Raw genomic sequence first — 24,998 nt, forward strand, 5'->3', positions numbered from 1 at the left:
AAATATGAGTCAGTAGAAGGAACAACTCATCTGCCTCGTTGTTAGAGGAGATACAATTGTACTGCTAGGTTTTCCATTCTGTGTCTTCGTATATAGCGATTATAGTTTTTCTAGTAACATCAAAAATTAGTATACAAATCTGTTTATAAATTTGGGGGACCTTTGGAGTATTGCTGTTTCACTCACCTGAAGACTTTAAATCTTTATCCTTCTTTATGGAAGCAAAAGTTATTTTATAAATTTAATTTGTGTAAAAGCAAATAAAATTTTTGTACTGATTGCCATTATAAAATCAGAGATAGATTCCTTTAGAAATACTTTTCCAAGGCAAAATAATTAGAATACTTTGGAAAGGAAGAAAGAATGGAATTCAGTAGTCTAGAATTGCTTTGGAAAAACTTTCAAAATTTTGTAGTACTTTCTTTATTCTAGGTTTCGTTGTTTGCCATTATTTCTCAATTCAGTTTACCTGTGATTATAGGAATTTTTTACTTGTAATTTTACTTTTTTCTCTTGTCATGTATATTTATAATATCTAATAACACTAGACTTCATTAACCTATTTTGCCTGTAGACTTAATTATACTTAGTTTCCTCATATGTATATAAAATGAGGGGTTGACTTAATAACAACAATAAGGTTACTGTTATGAAGCTTTCATTATAGTATTAAATATTAAGTACACTCTCATTTTATTTTCACAGAATCTTATATTATTTGAGGTATAATCTCCATGATTAAACTGAAGCTTAGAAAAGTTAAGTAACTTGTCCAAGATTTCACAGCTAATAAGTAGGAAAGAGAGGTTTGACTTCATAGCTCAGGCTCATAATCTTTTATAGTTCTAAGGTTTTTTTCTTTCTTTCATTCATTCATTCATTCATTCATCAGTGTATAACTGAGGGCAATCACGTAGGGATTGTAGGCTTTGTTAGGATTTTTCATTTTATTTTAAGTGTGATGGGAAATGATTGAAAGGTTTTTTGTTTTTTTTTTGTGAGGAGATCAGTCCTGAGCTAACATCTGCCAATCCTCCTCTTTTTTTTTTGCTGAGGAAGACTGGCCCTGGGCTAACATCCATGCTCATCTTCCTCCACTTTATATGGGATGCCGCCACAGCATGGCTTGACAAGCATGCGTCAGTGCCCACCCGGGATCCGAACCGGCGAATCCCGGGCCGCCGCAGCGAAGCGCGCTCACTTAACCGCTTGCGCCACTGGGCCAGCCCCCTGATTGAAAGATTTTGAATAGGGGAATGATAGGAGTGGATTTATGTTTTTAGTCATTCTGGTTACATTGTAAAGAGTTGAATATGATGGGAAAGAGCAATGGAAATAAGGACACCGACTAATTTGGAGGCTGTTTCGATAGTCCAGGTGAGAGTGGATGATGGCTTGGACTAGGATAGTAGTTGTAGAGAAAGGGATTAGTGGTTGGAGTCTGGTAGGGTGATAGAATTTAAAAATGCTTATAATTATAAGATACAGACACACAGACACCAGTCAAAATGGTTGCTGGCCTTAGGACTGGAGCAGGATCCTGGATGAGCCATACTGTGCCAGACATTATCCCTTTAGTTGTTGATTGTGGAGAGGTCTGGATTATCTCAGGGGAGGGGCCAGGGGAACTGGGAAGGGAAGGCAGGTACTTGAGGCAGCATCTGCTTACCAATAATCACTGAATCATTTCCATACTGTAACAATTGGAAAGGCTGTATCCCTGCATACCTAATGAATGTCAGTCCAGGATTTGTTGGTGGATTGGGTGTGGGGCGTGGGGCAAAGAGAGAACTCAAGAATAGCACCACGGTCTTTGCCCGGGACACTGGGTGAGTGAAAGTGCCATTTCCTGAGATGGTAAACACTGATGAAAGAGCAGATTTGGGAGGGAAAAATTAAGATTTTAGTTTTGGACGTGTTAAGTTTGAGATGATTATAGACATCCAAGTGGAAATGTCACATAGGTAGTTTGACACTGAGTCTGGAATTCAAAAGAGATTATGGGGCCAGAGATATAAATTTGAGAGGAATCAGAGTATAGTTCTACTCTGTGTGATTAAAGAATAGCTTCCCTCATAAATCTGTCTTTCAGCAGCCTGTCACTAATGCCTTACAGCATTAGCAGTTCATTTATGCTTTTTGGATTGTTAAACTACACATAACCTGTGGAAAAGGTAGCATATTAAAATTTTATGAAAGCCCACTGTAATGTGAATTAGTTTATTACATCCTTTCCAAGACATCTGAGATCTGCTTACGTTGAGGAGATTCCCATGTTGACAGAAGTTATGCAGGGAGAGTTATGCAGCAATGTTGCATAAGGGGCCAGATTATGAAGTGGTAGAAGATTTTTCATGGACGTGTTTTTTTAAAAGTAAGTCTTAGATGGCCTTAAATGTAAGACATGAATGTTAGATTTTTAATGGATGATGAAGCCTTTGTGTGTATAAAGTATTCTTCATAGTTATTTGTGTTTTAAATTAATATTCAGTTTATAGATTTACATTTTTAATCATTTCAGTTATAGAATGCAGAAAGCTACAAATTAAGACATCTAATTTTTGTTAAACTTTTAAGTCATATTCATAAATCTTTCATCCTATTTATAAGCTTATTCATTTAGAGTAAGATAAAGACAATGTGAAGAGTTTGGCTGTAGACAATTCCTTCTAATAATTACTAGAAGTTACATAAAGTATGGTAGTAACAAAGATAGGAAGAATTTTGACTGCTGTTTTCTTTTGTGTAGAAATTAGGTATTTTAGATTACAGAGTAAAATGAAAAATCTCTATAATCTTGTTTTCTGTATTAAATAACAGTATTTAGTTTAAATAAATAAAAAAAATTAATAAATTTAGTTATTAGTACTAGTTTCCTATAACTGCTCTAACAAATTGCCACAAACTTGGTGTCTTAAAGCAGTACAAATTTATTAAACTTTTACCATTCTGGAGGTTAGAAATCTGGAGTCAGTCTCACTAGGCCGAAATCAAGGTGTTGGCAGGGCCACACTCCCTCTAGAGGCTGTAGGAAATAAACTGTATCCTTAACTTTTCTGCCTCTTAGAGCTGCAGTTCCTACATTTCTTAGCTCCTTTTCCCTTCCTCCATCTTCAAATCTTGCAGCACAGCATCTTGCATCAGTGGCCATATTGCTTTCTTCTGTAGTCAGATCTCCCTCTCTTATAAGGACACTTGTGATTGCATGTAGAGCCCACTTGAATAATCCAGGGTAAACTCCCCAGCTCAGGATCCTTAATTTAATCATATCCACAAAGTTTCTTTTGCCAGATAAGGTAACATTCACAGGTTCCAGTGATTAGGACCTGAATATCTTTGGGGGCCATTATTCAGCCTACCACAAACCTGCACTGAAATATTTTGCTTTAGTGCGGCATAAACATATTACTGATTTAAATATATTCCTGACTTTCTTAAGAGTTTTACATGCCATTATTCCCTATCAAACTCTTTGCCAAGTAATACTCAGATATTACTTGAGTGCTTCCAACTCTGTGCCTTTAGGTGGTAGACTGTTTTTAACTTTTTATTTAGGAAGAGTTTCAAATTTATAGAAAAGTTGCAAGAATAAGAATAGTACAGAGACTATCTCAGTGCTCCTTATAGATTCACCTGTTGTTAATGTTTTACCCTATTTGCTTTATTATTTCTAACTTAGGTGATTTAAAATAAATCTTGTCAACTTAAAAAGAAAATTTGCCTATTTTAACAAAATGAGTTTATTCGGGAATAACAGAAGAATTGCAATTCAGGATGTGCATGCTATGGCAAACCATAGGCAAATCCAGAAAACAAAGGAGGGGAGCTGTTTTTATAGAGAAAAAGGGGAAGTAGGGAGGGACTGTTCTAAATGAAAGTCCATTGGGGGAAGGTAACAGTTCCGGGTGACAACGGCTTCTCATTGGATGAGCTGTAGTACTTCTCATTGGCTGGGCTGTTGCTGGGTGAGGAGAGAAATCTTCCTTCAGTGCTGAAGTAGTTTTACTTCCTGTCAAAGATGCAAACATATATCTTTTCCTGTTTGTAGTTGATGATGTGTGTTAGGGCATGTGAGCTCCCCCTACAGGCCTTCCCAACTCCAGTTTAGTTAAGATTTCTTTTATTAATTTCCACAGTCTGCATTTTCTTTTTAAGAAAACAAGATACAAAATTCATACCAATAGGTATATTATTTGTATATAATGTCTATATTATCTCATTTCTCTTCAGTTAAATTAGAGGTTGGCAAACTTTTCTGTGAAAGGCCATATAGTAAATATTTTTGGCTTTGGAGACCATATGATTTCTGTTGCAACTACTCAACTCTGCTGTTGTAGTGAAAAAGCGGCCATAGACAATATTTAAATGAATGAGCATGCTGTGTTCTAATAAACCTTTGTTTACAAAAACACGTAGTGGGCTGGATTTTGCTCATGGGCTGTTGTTTGCCTACTTGAGTTAGAGTTCTAAGTGATGTAGAATTGTAGTTAAAAATAATTTTTTTAAGTCATTATGTTCCTTTAATTTGTTCAATTACCAAGGAATACTTCACAGTCTTTTCAATCAGAAGTAGTAAAATTTTCTATATCTGATTTAAAAGATTGTGTCATTATCAAAGAGATAATCTAGGGTGCTTACCTAGTTTGTACCTGAAAAATACAGACTCATAGAATGTAAGCATTGAAAAGGACTTTGGAGCCTGCCCAGTGGCTTAGCGGTTAAGTGAGCGCGCTCCGCTACTGGCGGCCCAGGTTTGGATCCTGGGCACGCACCGACACACCGCTTCTCCAGCCATACTGAGGCCGCGTCCCACATACAGCAACTAGAAGGATGTGCAACTATGACATAGCCCCAGCTATCTACTGGGGCTCTGGGGAAAAAAAAAGAGGAGGAGGATTGGCAATAGATGTTAGCTCAGAGCCGGTCTTCCTCAGCAAAAAGAGGAGGATTGGCATGGATGTTAGCTCAGGGCTGATCTTCCTCACAAAAAAAAAAAGAAAAAGACTTTGAAGACGAATGAATGCATGGGTGAGTGAACAAATAAACAAATGAAAACTGTGTAGGCTAATGTTTCTCAAATTAGGGTCTGTTTGGAAGTTTTACAATTTTGTGCTTCAATGATAATCTAAAACTTTTTGATATAAGCAAATTTAAGATCGAGTGATTGATCTCATAATTGAGTGAAAATGCCTCTTGATTGCATTGCTGGCATTTGTGTTGACTACTGAGCTGGGACCAAGTAGTATCCCTTATTATAGGCTAAAAAGAGGAGTATTGTTGAAGTGTGCTGACGCTATTGTGACAAGTGAAGGTCAAATGATGATATGGCATGTTATATGAATTTAAAAGGTTTATAAAAGATAAAGAAAAGAAAAGTGATGGGAGAATTATGTTGTCAGAATAATATAGGGTATGCTAAAGTTATGCAAAAAAGGCCCTATAAGAATTAATATCATTTTTAAGTTGGGACCAATGATTTACTTTGAGCAAAACATCATCATCCATCATATTAAGTAAACATTAATTTTATTGGTCTTATAAATTGGTCGATATATATAATTTATATATTTATGTTGGTTTAATATTTATAAAAGAACTTTAAACATAAGGAGTTTGTCTAGTTTTTATTTGAGCATATTTTAGTTTCATTAGAATTAAAATAATTTATGAGCCCTTAAGTTTGATGAAAATATATTTTCTTTAGGAGCATTCCTTCCATTACTTAAGTTTGAGAAACAATGATCTGGGATAGTTTCCTACATTTTACAGATGAGATAACCAAGATTTATGAGTAACATCATGAATATGCATAGGAAAAGACAGTGTTTTCTACTTACAATATTTAAGTTATCCTGCAGTAACTAATAATTTTTGTTTTATTATGCATAATAACTTTTTCTGTTTGGGGATAATAAACCTCCCTTCTGATGCCAATTTTGGTTGTTCTTGATGATGCTAAGAAAAAATGTAATTTTTATTTTTATATTTGTTTAATAGTTTACAATTTATAAATGCTTTCATTTCTAATGTCTTTTAAAAAATTAAATATTTATGATAACCCTTAGGGAATAGATTGTTATTTCTGTTTTATAGATGAAGGCTTGATGATGGGAGAGGTAAACAGACTTGCCCAAGGTCACACTTCTAGTAAGTGACAGAACTGGGATTTGAGTACATTGTTTTTTCCATTCTAATATTCTAGTAGCATACTAAAGTAAATCTGAAATTTTATATTATTTAAATGATTCTTTCATATTGTGATATTTGTTTGAACATATCCAAGTCTGCTTGAGTGTATGATTTTTTACCCCTGTAGGAATTACATTTCCTTGTAGAATTTTTCCTGTAAGTTATATTTCAGACCATTTATTTTGTCCATTAATTACATTTATTAATATGATAAGCATTGAATTCTTAAATTCTCTTTATATCCACATATTCTGTTTGTATAATCTAAGGTCTTTGTTTGATGCATTGTTTTGTTTGATTTTTTTTTTTAAATAGGTCCTGATTGTTCTTTGAATGTTCCTTCTACTGAATCTTACTGGATTCTGCCAAATGTTAAACCCTTCAGTCCTTCTGTAGGTCGGGCTTCCCATAAAGCAGTTTTACATGGGAAATTTATGTGGGTGATTGGTGGATATACTTTTAACTACAGTTCTTTTCAAATGGTCCTGAAGTAAGTATTTTTTCTTCAGATTTTCAAAATCTATTTTTTTAAGCTGGATTTTTTTTTGTAGTAAGACTATCCTAAGTGTCTTAAATAATTGCTGTCCAAATTTATGACTGGTTGTTTTTGTGATAGTACCTATTTGCTATATGGACTGATTTGAGAATATATGAACTCAGTATATCAATAGTTAATTATTTGTCATTTTGCATATAGATTTACTTTGTATAGAAATTTCATTACCTTTCTAGAGTGCTTTTAATAAATTCTGAATTAGAAAATATTAACTTCAGATAAGGGCAGGCCATGCCTGTATTGGGCATTGTAAATCCTGCCACCTTTTATTTTTTCGGAGTGAAGTATAATTGCTTATGTAAAAATACTTTCAATTTGTTCTGTAAATTTTCATTTACCTGAACTTTTACTTTGTATTTACTTTACAAGCTTTTGTTAGGAGAACAGTGCCAGTATTATAAAATACATCTCATCTACTGTTGGCTCAATAGAGATTGTCCTCTGCATGATTGGAGGATAAGGGAAATCACCTGGATGGCAGCTTTATCTGATTTTTTTTGAAGCTGGTGATTGTATTTTATGAACGGTTCAATAACAGAATAAAGGAAGAAAGAGGAAGAATAATTTGATTATCAATGTTGTTTTCAAGGATGATGTAACTTGGGCATCGACCAATCAGAACTGACTCTGGACAGTATATCATAATGGTGCGTGCCCAGTAGGATTGCCAGATTTGGCAGGTACATAAACAGGACACCCAGTTAAACTTGAATTTCAGATAAACAATGAATAATTTTTTAGTATAAATGGGCCCCTTGCAGTATATATATTTTTTGGTTTTGTACCAAATATTGCATGGGTCATACTTAAACTAAAAAATTATTTGTTGTTTTCCTGAAATTCAGATTTAACTGGGCATCCTGTATTTTGTCTGGCAACCTTACCCACTGAAAATCCCTTGTTAATTTTGGGGATTTAAAAAGTTCTGTGTAAAAGAAGAGATTGCTTTAAAACTATGATTGAATATGACTAGAATTAAAGTATAAAATAAATTCTGCAGAGAGGGAGGAAGAGTTTTAGGTAAATATTTAAGTGAACAGTTAGAATTCTGTAACACGATATATCTAGGATAAAATGTAATAGAATTGAAAGAGAGTTGGTGGGATTAGAATGAATTGTTAAGATATAAAAAGAACCAGAAGAAATAATGAGATTTAAATGTATAAACAAAAAGGAAATTAACTATGATTAATGAAAATGAAAAGCTTGTGAAAATAGAGTAGAACTTTTGATTAAGCTGTGATATTTGCAAAGTAGAGACAATGAGTATAATCGTCAAGGAAACATGGAAATCTTCAAAGTTTGTGTTCTGTAAAGTTCAATAGCATATTGAAAATTCAATGATGAATATTACTTTATATTCTTCTAAACTTACATATTTTCCATTTGAACCGAATAGTTTTTTTTTTTTGTCTAAAACCTAGTTCTTTTGGTTACAGTGTTTAGTTTTGTCATAAACTATGAGGTATCAGATTAGAAGTAATTTTGTTGCTGTTTTCACAGGTTAGAGAATAGTTTTTCATTATTCTGAGTGTAGGTCAATTGTAGGTAAGGATATTTAAATAGCTTGTAGAAGTGATAGTGTCAGTCATAAGTTGATTTATCTTCTGCAGTAGAATTGACTTGAGTAGAATTTAATTGAGGTTACATTTTAAGACAGAATTATTCAGTAAGTAAAAGTTTGTGTTAGTGTCTATTAAATTAGAGTATATTTTACAGAACATATATGCATTGACATTAGTGAACATTAACATGTATTCATGGGCATAGCAAACTGTTTTGAATACTTACTATGCCCTTGATACTTGGGATATATCAGTGGACATAATAAACGTCCCTTTCTTTATGGAGTTAGTGAGGAAAGACAGGCAATTAGAAAAAAACATACCTAATAAAAAACTACCATAATAAATAAGTACATTATAAGTAAATTACATATAGTCACATGTATACATATATAGAGATAAATAGCAAGATAGCAGAGGTAAGCAAATCAGGAGTGCCGAAGAGGAGGGAGTTGGAATTATAATGTAGTGGTCAAGGTAGACTTTATGGGAAAGGTGAAAACTGAGCGAAGACTTGAAGGAGGTTAGGCATTGGCAGTGCAGTTATCTGGAGGCAGAGAAAAGAGCCAGACAAAAGCCTTAAGGTAGGAGCTACTACTTGGAGAGTTCAGGAAGCAACAGGAGGCCCATATGACTTACATGGAATACATGAGACGGAAGCATGAAATTAGAGGGATAATGGGAGAGGGAGATAGACTGTGGAAGGCTTTGTAGATCTTTTGGGAGTCGTCGAAGTGTTTGAGCATGCTTTGACTTACATTTTAAAAGAGTTACTATGCCTACTCTGTTGAAAATATACTGGGATTGGGAGGAAGAGTAGAAACAGAGATTGAGTTAGGGTGAGATTATCAAGGGAATGAGTTCTAGATAGAGAAGAGGACCAAGAACTGAGACTGAGGCACCATGTCACTAGGAGCTTGGGGAGAAGGGGAGAAACCGGCAAGGGAGACTGAAAAGGAATGCGCAGTGAGAAAGGAAAACCAAAAGAGTATGGTGTCTTTCACGGCAGAGGAAGAGAGTATATGAGGAGCAAGGATTGATTAATAATGTCAAATGCTAATGATTAACCAGGTCAAGGAAAGTGAGGACTGAAAAGTGGCCGTGGATTTAGCATGAGGAAGTTGACCTTAACAAAAGCAGTTTTGCTGGAGCGGTGTTGTTAAAAGCCCAACTAGAGTTAGTGTAAGAGAGAATGGAAGGTTGTAGGGAGGGACAGTAAAGAAGTGGACTGGTAGTTTGAAGGGGAGTGGTAAGGTCAAGAGAAGTCTTTTTTTTAATAAATGGAGAAAAATAGCACCATGTTTGTATGCTGATGGGACTTATCTAGTAAGACCAAAAAATGGTGATGAAGGAAATAGATGAGAGAACTGCTGGAGTGTTGTGGGATCTAGTGCACAAGGGAAACAGTAGTTTATTTATAGCAGGAATCAGCAAACTGCAGAACTGGGGCCCAGGGCCTAGAAACTAAAAATGGTTTTTGCATTTTTAATGGGCTGTAAAACAGAAAGAAAAATGTGTAAGACCAATGTGGTCCACAAAGCCTAAAATATTTACTATCTGGCTCTTTACAGAAACAGTTTGCCGAGCCCTAATTTATGGTAACTCAGTGGAAAGCAGTGTGTTGGGTGCAGATACTGGTAGGTAGGTAGATGTAGTGGTGCAAGTCTGTGGAAGTTATGTTCTGATTGATTATATTTTCTCATTTGTATCATACACGTGTCTTATAACTTCAAGGTAGGAAATAAGTTAAACATAATGCCGAAAACAATTTTTGGTAACTGTTCCCTTTTTTTGTGAAAGGAGCTTCCTTGCCTTTCCTGATGGAGAAAGAAAGAGAAGCGGGGAAATAACTGATAGTGAGCTTCTTCAACAAGGTCCTAGTCAGTTCTTGGCTGGGTGCTTCCTTTTGTATATTTTGGCAAATTGAGATTTGAGTGCAGAGTATGATAGTGACAGCTGAACTGGAATGCTGTTAGATAAGCGTTTGATACCCATAGTTTGAAACTACTGTTTTCATATGTGTATTTTTAGATTACTAGAACAAATATTAATTTTCTTTTTGTATCCTGTAATCCAGTAGTACCTTATTTTTTACAGAAGCTTCTCTTACTATATTCATTTTGCACAATCTCAACAAAATGATCAGTAAACAAGCTATATTTGTGCATAGGAGATACATACTTCTTGGTTGATTTGTATAATGCTAAGTGCGTGTAAAAGAATAAAAATGAATACATAAAGTAAATGGCTATGGTAAAAGTGGAGAGAATTTTCATCTATTTCCAAAAGGAAATGCTTGCTTTTTTTTAAATTTAAAAATGCAGAACAGCTGACTATTGTTTAGGTTAATCAATTGGCTGAAATTATTAAAGGCAACTGATCAAATTAATTCCAGTAATAAATAGCCTACTGAAGTTAATGTTTTTTGTACATTCAGGTAGTTGAATCCTAATTTAGAGTAGGTATATTTTCAATGAGTCTTTATTAAAAATTTTTAATATGGTACATGAAATTATGAGTTTATTCTCATTGTTTTTGAATTTAATGAATACTTGAATATAAGTGAAGAAAGCATACTGCAAATTAAGAAACTGAAAGTGAATCTTAGCTTATGAAGTTATTTTCTTTTCTTGCTTTTAGTTACAATTTAGAAAGCAGTATATGGAATGTAGGAACTCTGTCAAGGGGACCTCTCCAGAGATATGGACACTCTCTTGCTTTATATGAGGTATGAATCCTGCTTCTTAAATTTTAATCATTTTTTTTTAAGAGTTTACCTTAGAGAAAAAAGTACTAAGTCTCAGATTTATTTCAAACACTAGTAGGAACAAAGGATTATATGGATCACAGTAACTTGAGATGTCACAAACTAATGTACTATTTTAGTGAAAAAATGGATTTTAGTACAATCCTCCATTGAACATGAGAAGAAATGAGGATTGAGTTTTTGTCCATGGCTTTATAGCTAGTCATCAGGTCAGTCACTTTTTTTTTTAACTGTGGCAAATACACATAACATAAAATTTACCATTTTAAACATTTTTAAGTGTAAAGTAGCATTAAGTATATTCCATTGTTATGCAATCATTACCACCTTATCTCCAAACCTTTTTTTGTCCTGCAAAACTGAAACTCCATATCATTAAATAATAACTCTCCATTGCCTGCTTCCCCGGACCCTGGCAACCACTATTCTACTTTCTGTTCTTGTGAGTTTGCCTACTCTAGGTACCTCATATAAGTGGAATCATACAGTATTTGTCTTTTAATGACTAGCTTATTTCACTTAGCATAATGTCCCCAAGATTCATCCATGTTGTAGCATATGTCAGAATTCCCCTCATTTTTAAACTTTTATAATATTCTATTGTATGTATATACCACATTTTATTTATCCATTCGTCCATCGATAGACACTTGGGTTGCTTTCAGCTTTTTGGCTGTGGTGAATAATGCTGCTATGAACATGGGTGTGCAAATATCTGTTCCAGTCCCTGCTTTCAGTTCTTTTGAGTAGATAGCCAGAAGTAGATTATATGGTAATTCTATTTTTAATTTTTTGAGGAATTGCTGTATTGTTTTCCATAGTAGCTGCACCGTTTTACATTCACACTAACAGTATACAAGTGTTCCAGTTTCTCCACATCCTTGTCAACACTTGTTATTTTCTGGTTTATTGATAATAGCCACCCTATGTGTGTGAAGCAGTATCTCACTCTGGTTTTGATTTGCATTTCCTTAATGATTAGTGATGTTGAACATCTTTTCAAGTGCTTATTGACTGTTCGTATGCCTTCTCTGGAGGAACGTGTATTCAAGTGCTTTGCCTATTTTTTAATCGAGTTGTTTGTTTTTATGTTGTTGAGTTGTAGGAGTTCTTTATATATTCTGGATAACTACAAATCAGATACATGATTTGCAAATATTTTCTCCCATCTGTGGGCTGTCTTTTCACTCTGTTGATAGTGTCCTTTGATGTGCAAAAGTTTTCAATTTTGACATAGTCCAATTTATCTATTTTTTCTTTTGTTGCCTGTGACTTTGGTGTCATAGCCAAGAAATTATTGCCAAATCCAATGTCATGGAGCCTTTGCCTATGTTGTCTTTTAAGAGTTTTAAAGTTTTAGTTCTTATGTCTAGGTCTAATCCATTTTGAGTTAATTTTATTTTTTATGGTGAAAGGTAAAGGTCCAGTTTCATTCTTTAACATGTGGATATTCAGCTTCCCCAGCACCATTTGTTGAGAAGACTGTCTTTTCCCCATTGAATGGTCTCAGCACCCTTCTGGAAAATCATTTGACCATATATGTGAGGGTTTATTTCTGGACTCTTTATTCCTTTGATCTATGTCTGTGTTTATGCCAGTGCCACTCTGTTTTGATTCCTGTAGTTTTGTAGTAAGTTTTGAAATGAGGAAGTATGAGACCTCCAACTTTGGTCTTGTTTTTCAAGTTTGTTTTGCTATTCAGGGACCCTTAAGAATCCATATGAATTTCAGGATGGATTTTTCTATTTCTGCAAAAATCATTGGGATTTTGATAGGGATTGCGTTGTAATCAGTTATTTTTATGTACGTATAGGATTCATGAATTTAGCGTGATTAAAATGACAGGCTACTTAACTGGTTTTTATTTTGAATCAACAAAGATTGTGGTCTGTGACTAGACCCTTTAAATCAAAATTTATATATTTTCTGTGCTTATTTAAGAAAATTCGGAAAATACGGGAGCAATGTAAAGAATAAACTATCACTTTTTTTCTATGCATAGGCGTGTTTTAAAAATAAAATAAAAATCTCTATGTGTATATATGTATGTGTGTATATATATAATATTTATATACATATGTTTGTTTTCTTTGAGTTCTGTTTTTTATTTATTTTTTGTCACTTTATTGAGATATAACTGACATGCTATACAATTCACTCATTTAAAGTGTACAATTGAATGGTTTTTAATATATTCAGAGTTGTGTAACCATCTCTTGCAGATTTGTGCAAAATTGCAGAGTTGTGTAATCAATTTTAAGACACTTTCATCACCTCCCAAAGAAACCCTGTACCCTTTAGCTATCACCCTAAACGTCCTCATCCTCCCAGCCTTAAGCAATCATGGGTCTTCTTCCTGTTTCTATAGATTTGTTTATTCTGGACATTTCATATGAATGAAATTGTATACTTTGTGGCTTAGGACATGTTGTAGCATGTATCAGTACTTCATTTTTATGGCTAAATAATATTCTGTTGTACGGATAGACTGTATTTTGTTTGTCCATTCATTAGTTGATGGACATTTGGATTGTTTCCACCTTTTGGCTATTATGAATAACGCTGCTGTGAACATTCCTGTATAAGTTTTTGTGTGGCATATGCTTTCATTTCTCTTGGGTATATACACAGGATTGGAATTGCTGGGTCAAATGGTAACTCCGTATTTAACTTTTTGAGGAACTTCAGACTGTTTTACAAAGTGGTTGTAGTGTTTTACATTCCTACCAGCCATGTATGAAGTTTCCAATTTCTACACATCCTTTCCAACACTCATTAGTATCTTTTTGATTATAGCCGTACTAGTGGATGTGAAGTGGTATCTCATGTCTTGATTGGCATTTCCCTGTTGACTAATGATGTTGAGCATCTTTTCATGTGGTTACTGGCTATTTGTATTTTCTTTGGAGAAATGTCTATTTAAGTCCTTTGCCCATTTTTAAAGTGGGTTATTTTTCTTGTTTTATTGAGATGTAAGAGTTCTTTATATATTCTAGATACAAATCTCTTATCGGATATATGACTTGCGAATAATTTTCTCCCATTCTATGAGCTTTCACTTTCTTGATGGTGTCTTTTGAAGCGCAAATTTTTTAAATTTTGATGAAATCCAATTTATCTTTTTTTCTTTTGTGGCTTGTGATTTTGGTGTTATATCTAAGAATCCATTGAAAATCCAAAGTAATGAAGATTTACCCCATGTGTTCTTTTAAGAGTTGTATAGTTTTAGTTTTTACATTTAGATCTTTGATCCATTTTGAGTTAAGTTTTGTATATGGTGTGCAGTAAGGATTCAAATTCATTCTTTTGCATGTGACTATACAGTTAACTCAGTATCATTTTTTGAAGAGACTATTCTTTCCCCATAGAATGGTCTTGGTGTTCTTGTCAAATACCAGTTGGCCATAGATGTATGCACTTATTTCTGAACTCTTTGTTCTACTGATTTATATGTCTATCTTTATGCCAGTAGTGCAGTCCTGATTACTTTTGCTTTGTAGTAAATTTTGAAATCGAGAAGTGTGAGTCTTCCACTTTTATACTTCTTTTTCAAAATTGTTTGGATATTCTGGGTCCCTTGCAATTCCATGTGGATTTTGGAATCAACTTGTCAGTTTCTACAAAGAAGCCATCTGGTATTCTGATAGAGATTGCTTTGAATCTGTAGATCAATTTGGAGAGAATTGCCATCTTAACAATATTAAGTCTTCTGACCCGTGAACGTGGGATGTCTTTCCATTCACTTAGAACTTTTAAAATGTCTTTCAACAGTGTTTTGTATTCAGAATATATGTTTGGAATTTCTTTTGTTAAATTTATCCTTAAGTATTTTATTTTTTTGATGTTTTTGTAAGTGGAATTGTTTAGTTAGTCTCATTTTTGGATTGTTCATTGCAAATATATAGAAATATAATTGACTTTTTGTACAGTGATCTTGTATTCCGCAGTGTTGCTGAACGCATTTATTAGCTCTAATTGTTTTTTTTTTGGGTTTCTTAGGATTGTCTATATACAGGTTCATATCATCTACCAATAGAAATATTCTACTTCTTTTCCAATCTGGATGCCTTTATTCAGTTTTTGCCTATTTGCTCTGGCTCAAACCTGGAGAACAATGTTGAATATAAGTGGCAAAGGCAGGCGTCTTTGTCTTGTTCCTGACCTTAGTGGGAAAACATCTAGTCTTTCACCATTAAGCATAATATTAGCTGTGTGTTTTTCTTAGATGTTCTTTATTAGGTTGAAGAAATTCCTTTCTACTCATGGGTTGTTGAAATAGTAGTAATTTATATCAGTTATGTACTGTTCATTTCAGTCATATGTGATTGAAATGGTTTGTATAATTTATAAGTGCTATAAAGTATCTACCCATAGCCATGAGAAATGGTAATAAGAATGTACTCCACATAATACACAAATGTTGTCTACCTTTTTGGTGAACAGTTTTTGATGAAAATAATGAATGCTGAGAATAGCACAAAGCAATACACTTAGTTGGTGAAATTTAAATATAATAACTGGGGACTCAACAACTAGGATAATCAAAAATATGGTTAATTGACTATATAGCTGTTTTAAATAAAATATCTTAAAGTAACTTTTTGAAAGCATGGATTTTTTTTCCCTCTTCTTATAAGTAAAAACATTAACTATCATTACTCATGTATTCTTATTTGACTTTTTACAAGTAAGAACTATGTCCTATCCACGTTGTGAGCAATTACTAAAATTTAATGTTTAAAGTTAGCCTTATTTTTAATTAATATATATTACCAAGAAATAACTATTTTGTTTGTTAATATGTTTTTAATTTACAGGAAAACATCTTTATGTATGGAGGCAGAATTGAAACAAATGATGGCAATGTCACAGATGAATTATGGGTTTTTCACATACATAGTCAGTCATGGAGTACAAAAACTCCCACTGTCCTTGGACACGGTCAGCAGTATGCTGTGGAGGGACATTCAGCGCATATTATGGAGTTGGACAGTAGAGACGTTGTCATGATCATAATATTTGGATATTCTGCAATATATGGTTATACAAGCAGCATTCAGGAATACCATATCTGTGAGTTACTTTGAAAATGTAACTATATACTCTTTTCTTTATTGGTTGAGCATATTTTTATCTTTAATAAAATCTTCATATGAATTTAGTCAAAATGTGGAATTATTTGAAATCAAAATTGTCAGCCAAGAATTAATATTTTTTGTGTTAGATTTTGTCCTTTAATATTTATCTTCTTAGCCAAATGTGGAGAAATGTTACATACTAGTCACATTTTTCCAAGAATTGAGAATATGTTTAAATATGAGAAATTCCATTAGATGGTGCTGTTTCTTTGGGATTTACTTACGAACCAAGGGCTAAAACTAACCCCATCTCTTTACTATGCAATCCATGATTGCAGGATTTTTCATTTTTCAGGGTTCTGTTCCTAATCTTATTGCAACATCTCTATGTATGTATTACTCTTTTAAAGTAAGCTTGCTAAGGATAGTCTGTTGGCTTCTATAAGAGATTATTATCTGGTGTGTGAAGGTGACTGGGGCAATCTACATATGCCTTTCTGTACTGTAGTCTTAAATACTCTTCTTAGTTTTCTGGTACTTCATTTTTTTTTGAAGTCTTTATGACATTTGCAAACAGTTGTAAGTTTTTTTTTTTTTAAAATTTGTCTACAAATATATATAAGCTGTGGTTGCTATTTAGATTCAAAAACATACTCCATTTCTGGCTCTGGCCATATTAGGAACTCAAGTTTTTGGTTCTTTTGTGTATAGGCAACTATATACAACTATTTAGAGTCCTTGTGCAGTTTTACTGAGAAAACTCACTTGCAGATCCCCATTAGCAGCAACAACCAAGTGCTTGTGTGCTCAGAGGAAGACTCCCCTTCTGAATACTCACTGTTTCTCCTGCAGTCCTTTCAAGTGATCTGTTTTCTTTTCCATATCCCAGTATATCTGGGCTGAAAGTGGGATATGGATCCTCCTTACTTATTGCCATTTCTACTCTCTTTTCCTTCCTTCCTCCTTTAAATCACTCAACTCTGAATCTTATGTCATCACACCAAACCACTTATTACTTCTCATTCTTATGCTCTTCTATTGCTCCTCAGATCACTGTGTTTTATTCCTTGAAGAATATAGCTCATGGCTCACTGTCACTGTGTCCCACATATGTTAGCCAAATACTTGTATGATTTCAGTATCCACTTAAATACTTCTTCGAATACCTGGCCTCTGATTTTTGGATCTCTCTTCCAGAGATCTTGTTTTCCGTCCTTCTTGAGTCATTCTCTTCCCTTGTCATATTCTTGACCTTGTGCACCTGCAATGAATCCCTAATTTCCACTTTAAGTATCTTACTCTTCAAGTGCCACTGATCTTTCCAGTTACTCCTTCTAGTACCCACACTCTGACAATTCTTCAACCTTCAGCCTTTAGTCCATTGAGCCTCCTTTCAATTTTTCGTTATCTTTTACTCTCTCTTGTCCATACTTCTAACCTTATCCATCTTTAAGTTCATAATCCCCAATCTTTCTTCCAACTGTCCGAGGTGACTATTTCATACATTTTCCTCTCTCTTCAAACTTCCAACACTTCCTTCTACATCCTTACTCTCAGCTGATGACCTTACTTCTTATTTTACTGAGAAAATAGAAGTAATCTAACAAGAGCTTCTGCTGATGGGAGCATTTTGTAGTGCAATGGTTGATAAGCAATGCTACATTGAATAAGCCTGCTTACATACATTATTGTCATAACAAGCTCATGACGGTGTCGAAGCAGGTGTGGCTGAGTCATTCTGATTTTTCAGAGGGGCCCAAGAGTTGTTTAAGCCAGAGTTACAAATATTCTGTATAGAAAGGTTGTTTTGTTTTTTGATTTTGTTACTAATTTTTGTTTTTATTATAGTATTCAGAGGATGTTGTAGGTATTATTTCTACTTTCTGTAATTAATTGAGATTTTCTTTGTAGCACAATTTTCATAAATATTCTATAGGGACTTGAAAAGGAGACAAATCCTAGAATATCAAGATATGGTGTTTGATATATCAATTTATCAGATCTACTTTATTGATTATACTGTTTAGTTCTTTTATTTCTTACTATTTTTTTGTACTTGATCTATCATACTATGAATGTTAATTAAAGTCTAAAAATGTTAGTTTATTTTGTGTATTCTGGAATTTATGCTTTATGGAAGTTGCTATTATGGATATTTATAACTGTTATATCTTTTTTGCATATCTTTTGGTGCTGTAATGTGCTTTGCTTCTTTAATGTTTTTTGACCTGATTTCTATCCTGTCTGATATTAATATTATGGCTCTTGGTTTTTTTGGAGGGGTGGGGGTCAGTATTTTCCTGGTATAATTTTGTCCATCTCTTTATTGTTAACCTTTCAGAATCACTTTATTTTTTATTTATTTATTTATTTTTGAGGAAGATCAGCCCTGAGCTAACATCTATGCTAATCCTCTTCTTTTTGCTGAGGAAGACCGGCTCTGAGCTAACATCTATTGCCACTCCTCCTCCTTTTTTTTTTTTCCCCCAAAGCCCCAGTAGATAGTTGTATGTCACTGTTGCACATCCTTCTAGTTGCTGTATGTGGGACGCGGCCTCAGCATGGGCGGAGAAGTAGTGCGTCGGTGCGCGCCCGGGATCTGAACCCCGGGCCGCCAGTAGCGGAGCGCGCGCACTTAACCACTAAGCCACCGGCCGGCCCCCACATTTTAAATGTATGTCTTGTACACAAGAGAACATTGGATTTTGCTTTGTGATCCCATCTGGTTCTTGTACATTTTCTGTACACGTTTTATATTTTTTAAAGTTGCTCTGTCGTCTCTTTCTTTTTGTTTTTAATTATAGCTCCTCTTGTGTTTAGGGAGAGTGAGGCCCATTTTTTTTGTGGGAATGAGTGTGGTAATTATTGAAATCTGCCACCATTAGGCTTCTCCCATACTCCTTGTTTCTCGTCCTCCTGTCTGCGTTCTTTGGCTTTCTGTATCTGGCTCTCTTAGTTTCACTTGCTTTCTGTATATTCTCACCTGATTTGGAGTTTGTGGGTTTTTTTCATTCCTAGTTTCTCTGGAAATTTAATTTTCTTTTACTTTTCCCCCATGTTTTCCTATGTCTTCCCTGAGGAGAATGGGAAGGTTCAGAATTAAACTATCACCGTGCTTGTACTTGAACCATATGTTTTGAGTTTTGAAGTTTTAAAATGAGTACTTAGTTAAGTCTAAAGTTAACCAGTACTCATACTCTTTGATCAACCTCCAATTTACAGGCTGCTGTTTTCCACTGCTTTAATTCATCTTGTTTTGTTTGAAACACATTTGACATTATTATCAGTATTTTATACTAGGGGTGCGCAGTCTTTTCCATAAAGGGCCAGATAGTAAATATTTTAGGCTTTGTGGGCCGTATGGTCATTCTCACAACTCATCACCTTTGCTGTTGTAGCATGAAAACGACCACACAAGACATAAACAACTGTGCATAGCTTTGCTCTAGATTTGGGTCTTAGTCTGCCTACCCCTGCTCTAGAGAGAGAGTGTGTGTGCTTCTGGGGGCCTTGCAACCCTGGTCCAAATTATATTAAAATTTTGGCATGTGGTTTTTTTGGACCTTGTATGTAGCATGAATTCATGCCCCAAAGTGGCATGGTGTTTGTCTGTGACTGGAAGTTCCAAGAGGAAACTGTTTTTTTTCCCTCCTCATAGATCCAAGGCTGAAATAGACATTTTCTGTCTGCCTTTACAGAGCAGATTAAAAAAAACTCACCTTTTTGTTGAGGGTATAGCCCTTCAGAGATCCTGACTTTCTGTAGAATCTCTCTGATCCAATAACTACGTGGGCATACCTTCAGTATTGGCCATTAAAACCAAATGTGTAGGACACCTGATTGGTACATGCTTTCCCTACCCCACCTCCTCACTGAATATAGTTTACATTTCACAGAGTGTATTTTACTCTTTTTGTACTTCCCTTTATTGAAGGATAGTCTCATTCAGCCATGAGACATGGTTGGTGGTTATGCTTTCCAGGGATGGCTAGAAAGGCACAACAGATTTATTCTAATCTTCTATGAATGGTTAATGTTACATAGATTGTTAACTGATAAATTCGTTGGCTGGTAGATTTGGGTTTTCATTTGGAATGATTTAATTACAGAATGTCAATTGTAGTTTTGGTAAATTTTTAACTATTTCTATAGAGTTTCTTTTGGCTTATTCTATAACCAAAGTGCTATTTATAAATAAATTTATCAACAGGGTATTTTTGGTTTGATTTTTGTCTTATTAATTGTATTACTTGTCAGGTATACTTATGAATGTAGTATAAGATGGAAACAAGAAGAATACATGATTTATAAATTTTATGAGAATAACAGATGAATTGTGATTAGTTTTAAAATTCTGTGAATTATTTAAGTATAAAATAAAACTCATCAATTTTTCTGTAAAATTATATCTTAATAAAATTAACTTATTACTAATTTACTCCTAATGCATTTTGAATTTGCTGCTTATTGTATGTGGTGTCAAAAAATAATCTGTAAGTACTTTCACTTTGAAAAGTACTTACAAAGAAAAGAATATAAAACAGTGGGTAAATATAGTTTAAAGATGTTATCAGAATAATTAAGTTCTATATACCATAGACAAAGTGATACTTTAGGGAATGATACTATATTAAATAGGGCTGCTTTGAACATAAGTAATGGGATAATTTATCATCTTAGTTATAAGTGAATGCTTATCACCACAGAAAGAGTTAAAAAAATTTTTTTTTTCTGTTCTTAGTGAGAATTACTCTACTGTGACATTGGTTTAGGTGCCTTTTTCCTGGCTTGATTTTAATGGCATCAACTACCCAAATGTAGGTTGGATTTACTTTGAGAATCCTTACATGTTTAAAGCGTCTAGAAAACTAAGAAAAAAAATTTTTTTTAATTAAAGAAGGAATTATCTCTTTAACCAGCATTGTGGTCTGTAACTGAAAAGAAAGCTGAAATTATAGCATAGTAATTCATGAAAACAGGTTATTTTACTAGATAAAAATTTAGTTTGAAATATACTCTAAGGATATTGATCTCACCATTATGTAGAAATTTTAAAAAGAGACAAAAAACTCCCAGTTAGCATACTCCAAAATGACCACTCATTCAACTTTTAATAATAATGCAAATAATTGTGAAGTATTTCTGGTTCTGTGCTTAGTGCTGTGAATCTTCTTTGAGATTTTTGTAATAATATGACTTAGAACAAAGGAACCATCTGATTAACTTATCTTTAATTCTCTCAGTTTGAGCATTACAGATTAACATTAAAAAAAATCTAAGATACTAGAAAATATATTTAAACTGTTGAGACTATAGTTAAAAGTCTGTTGGTATTGTCATCGCTCTTTTATGAGTTTTAGAGTATCTGTTGAGCTAAGGAGTACCTCCAAACATTAGGTTGACTCTGTAACTTATAGAAGTACATTTTTGGTTCCACTTGGTTCCAGACATATGCAATAATGCATATTTGCAGATGATGCGTTGGGTATTTTTCCTTACCTTTGCAGAACTTACTTCTAGCAGGATGATACAGACAATAAAGAATAAACATAATAGGTATGCATACTGTATGATGTGTTAGAAGATAGTAAGTTTTATAAAAGTAGAGCAAGGTAAGGAGATTGAGAATACTGAGGGTTGGAGGTGGTTACAAAATAGGAAGGCCAGGTTATATAAGCCTCAATGAGAAGATGAATTTTGAGCGAAGAATTGAAGGAAGTGAAGGCGTTTGCTATTTGGATCTCTGGGGGAAAGAATGTTCCCTGCAAGAACACTGAAGTAGGAACAGCTAGTGTAAAGGCAAGAACATGCAGAGAATGTTCAAGGAACAGGAAGGAGTCTGGAGAAGAGTATGGGCGAGTAAAAATTAGCAGATGAGGTTAGAGAAGTAATAAGGAGCAAGATCATTGGGTTTTTGCATAGCCTTTATTTTTTACTTGGAGTGAAACTGGAGAGACATTGCAAGATTTTGAACAGAGCAATGACATAATTTTAAATGAATCATTTTGGCTGCTGTGTTGAAAATAAACTCTGGGGAGGAAAGAACAGAAGCAAGGAGGCCAGTTAGAAAGTTGTTACAGTAATCTAGGCATTGATGGTGGCTTAGACCAGGGTGCTAGTATGGGAGATGATGAAAATCAGTCTATTTGTTTTATGTTTTAAAAGTAGAACCAATAGTGTTTGCTGAGGGTTTGGATGTAGATTCTGAGATAAAAGAGAGGAGTCAAGGATGATTTCAAGATTTTTGGCCTGAGCAACTGGAAAGATGAAGTTGCCATCAGCTGACATGTAGAAGATTCTGAAGCTGATTTGAGGTACAGGTAGTTTGAAGGTCAGGAAGTCAGTTTGGACATGTTATATGTGAGATATCCATTAAACATTAAAGTGAAAATGTCTAGTAGACAGTTGGATATATGGGTCTGGAGTTCTAGAGAGGTATCTGGGCTGGAGATGTAAATTTGAGAGTTCTTGGGAGATAGATGACATTTAAAGTCATGAGACTGGATCAGTTCGCTAAGGGAATGGGTGTAGATAGAAAGAAGAAAAGGATTGAGCCCTAGGATGTTCCAGTTAAGAGGTAGGGGAGAAGAAGAAAATAAGCAAGTAGGAATGGTGGGAACTAGAGGCCAAGTGAAGAAAGATTACTAAACAGAAGAGTAATCAACTGTGCCAAATGCTGCTCTGCTGTTGGGTCAAGGAAAACTAAGGGTTGACCGCTGAATTTGGTATTGTGCAGGTTATTGGTGATTTGACAAGAACAGGTTTTATGTAGTGGTGGAGTAAAAGCTTAACTGGATTGGATTTAAGAGGGAGTGAGAGGAGTGGAATTGGAAATGATGGGCAGAGTCAACTCTCTCAAGGAAATTTGCTTGTAAAGAGGAGCAAAGAACTTAGCGGCAGCTGGCAGGAAATATAGGATCTTTTTAAACTTGGGTTTTCGTAGAAACGGACCATGAAACAAGGATTGGAGCGAAAGGATTTTATTTGGGAAAGTGCAGGTAACACTATTAGGGAAGTTGAGAAGTAATGTGGGCATGAGAAGACAGCCATAAAAGGGTTCATTAATAAAGCTAACTGCCACAGTCTTGATGGAGCTTAATTACCCAGACTTTAAATCAACACATAATCTGAAATTTCCTTCTTTAATTATTAAACTTCTAGTTAGTTGATGAGTTCTGTGGGCTATGCCTCCAAAATCAGTCCATTCTTTAGCTGAAGATATGTTTCATTCAGTGTGGGTTGATTTATATGAAAATGTGTATAGATGTATAACAACAGAATACTTAAAAACATAGCTATGTGGAGCACACACAAATAGATGTGGCAGGGAAGTTTTTCATGAGGGCACCCTAGATTACAACTTCTTTAAAAGTGATGTATGGTTATCAAGTGCTTAGGAGTGACAGTAACCAACAAGCTTCCTGCACAAAATTATTGGAAAAATCAAGAAAATGCGTAATGAAGAAGTCAGTTTGGGGGCTGGCCCTGTGGCGTAGCGCTTAAGTGCGCACACTCTGCTGTGGTGGCCCGAGTTCGGATCCCGGGCCTGCACCGACGCACTGCTTGTCAGGCCATGCTGTGGTGGTGTCCCACATAAAGTGGAGGAAGATAGGCACGGATGTTAGCTCAGGGCCAGTCTTCCTCAGCAAAAAGAGGGAGATTGACATGGATGTTAGCTCAGGGCTGATCTTCCTCACACACACAAAAAAAGAAGTCAGTTTGCCGTAAAGGCTCCATAAACTTTTGTTTAAGTAACAAAGTGGAGGTGGCTTTTGTCATTTTATAGTAATGAAAGACTTGTTATTCCGCAACTATATTGACTACCTTTTTCATTTTCTGGAACTGGTTTAATTTTCCTCTAAATTCCTCTATCTCTTTTTTTATAAATGAATATAATACATATACTCCTTTTTATAGGTATTCTTTTTGTATTTAATTTTCTAAGAAGTTAATTTTAGAGCAGGAATCCTGCTGCATTCCTCTTTGTGTGTGTACTTTCTAGTAAAGTGCCATGTATTAAATGCTTGATAAATATTTGTGGATGAATGAACAGGGTTTTCAGCAATATTCCTTAGAAGTAAATCTATATATTTCCTGAATATTGTTTAAAGTATATTAGCCAAATTATTTAAATTGTATACTGTACATAGTATTCTCTTTCTAGTGGTGACTCATAAGGTACTATGCTTGATATTCTCCATTTGTCTCTCCAGATCCACCCTTCACCGTTTTCATCCTGCTCCCATGCCTGCCAGCTTTCAGTTGGGATTAGCCAGTAGGAGGCACCAAGAGTAGATCAAAAGGCAGAGATGAGTGCGGTTGAGATATTTTATTCCTCTGACTCACTCCTTGCTGGGTCTTGGGTTAGTTGGGTTGCCCTACTGAAGGCTGACTTGTCAGGTGTTCTCCAAACAGCCACTCTGTAAGTTCTGAAACCACTCCCTCTTGCTTTTTTCAGGCCAAAGGATAGTAAAGGCTTCTTGCTGTGATAGTCCCAGGACATTGCCTGGGCCATACTTTTGTAAATAGTCTTTTTATTAGACTCTTTACAGTTACTCATTTTGAGCGTATCATCTGTTTCTTCTCAGGACCCTGGCTGATTGCAGCTACTATTGGTTCTTTAGAGATTCACATGTAACTTTTTACGTAAATGGTCTTTCATATGTACTTAGGTATTAGGATCCTGGAGGTTGGGAGAAAGAGATATTTTGTGAGAGGACTTCATACTTTATTAATGGAGGAAAATGTCAGCAGAAATAATAATCCTTTTGAAATAGAATGGAGCTAGATCCTTCAGTCCATTTCTAATACTATTATTCTTGAACTATTTTTAATTTTAATAC

General features: G+C 34.6%; 1 protein-coding gene across 3 annotated transcripts in view; it reads left to right on the forward strand.

The window, feature by feature from the left end:
• Positions 1-24,998, forward strand: part of ATRNL1 (attractin like 1) — a 739,265-nt gene that overhangs the window by 50,768 nt on the left and 663,499 nt on the right. For 2 of the 3 annotated variants that reach the window (XM_058544074.1, XM_058544075.1), the window contains exons 6-9: positions 6,094-6,147; positions 6,505-6,679; positions 10,951-11,038; positions 15,895-16,150. In XM_058544074.1, the coding sequence (XP_058400057.1) occupies positions 6,094-6,147; positions 6,505-6,679; positions 10,951-11,038; positions 15,895-16,150 (573 nt within the window). The remainder of the gene's footprint in view (positions 1-6,093; positions 6,148-6,504; positions 6,680-10,950; positions 11,039-15,894; positions 16,151-24,998) is intronic. The other variant, XM_058544076.1, reaches the window with a different exon arrangement.

The sequence above is a fragment of the Diceros bicornis genome, chromosome 6, assembly GCF_020826845.1.
Source record: "Diceros bicornis minor isolate mBicDic1 chromosome 6, mDicBic1.mat.cur, whole genome shotgun sequence".
Classification (NCBI taxonomy): Eukaryota; Metazoa; Chordata; class Mammalia; order Perissodactyla; family Rhinocerotidae; genus Diceros; species Diceros bicornis.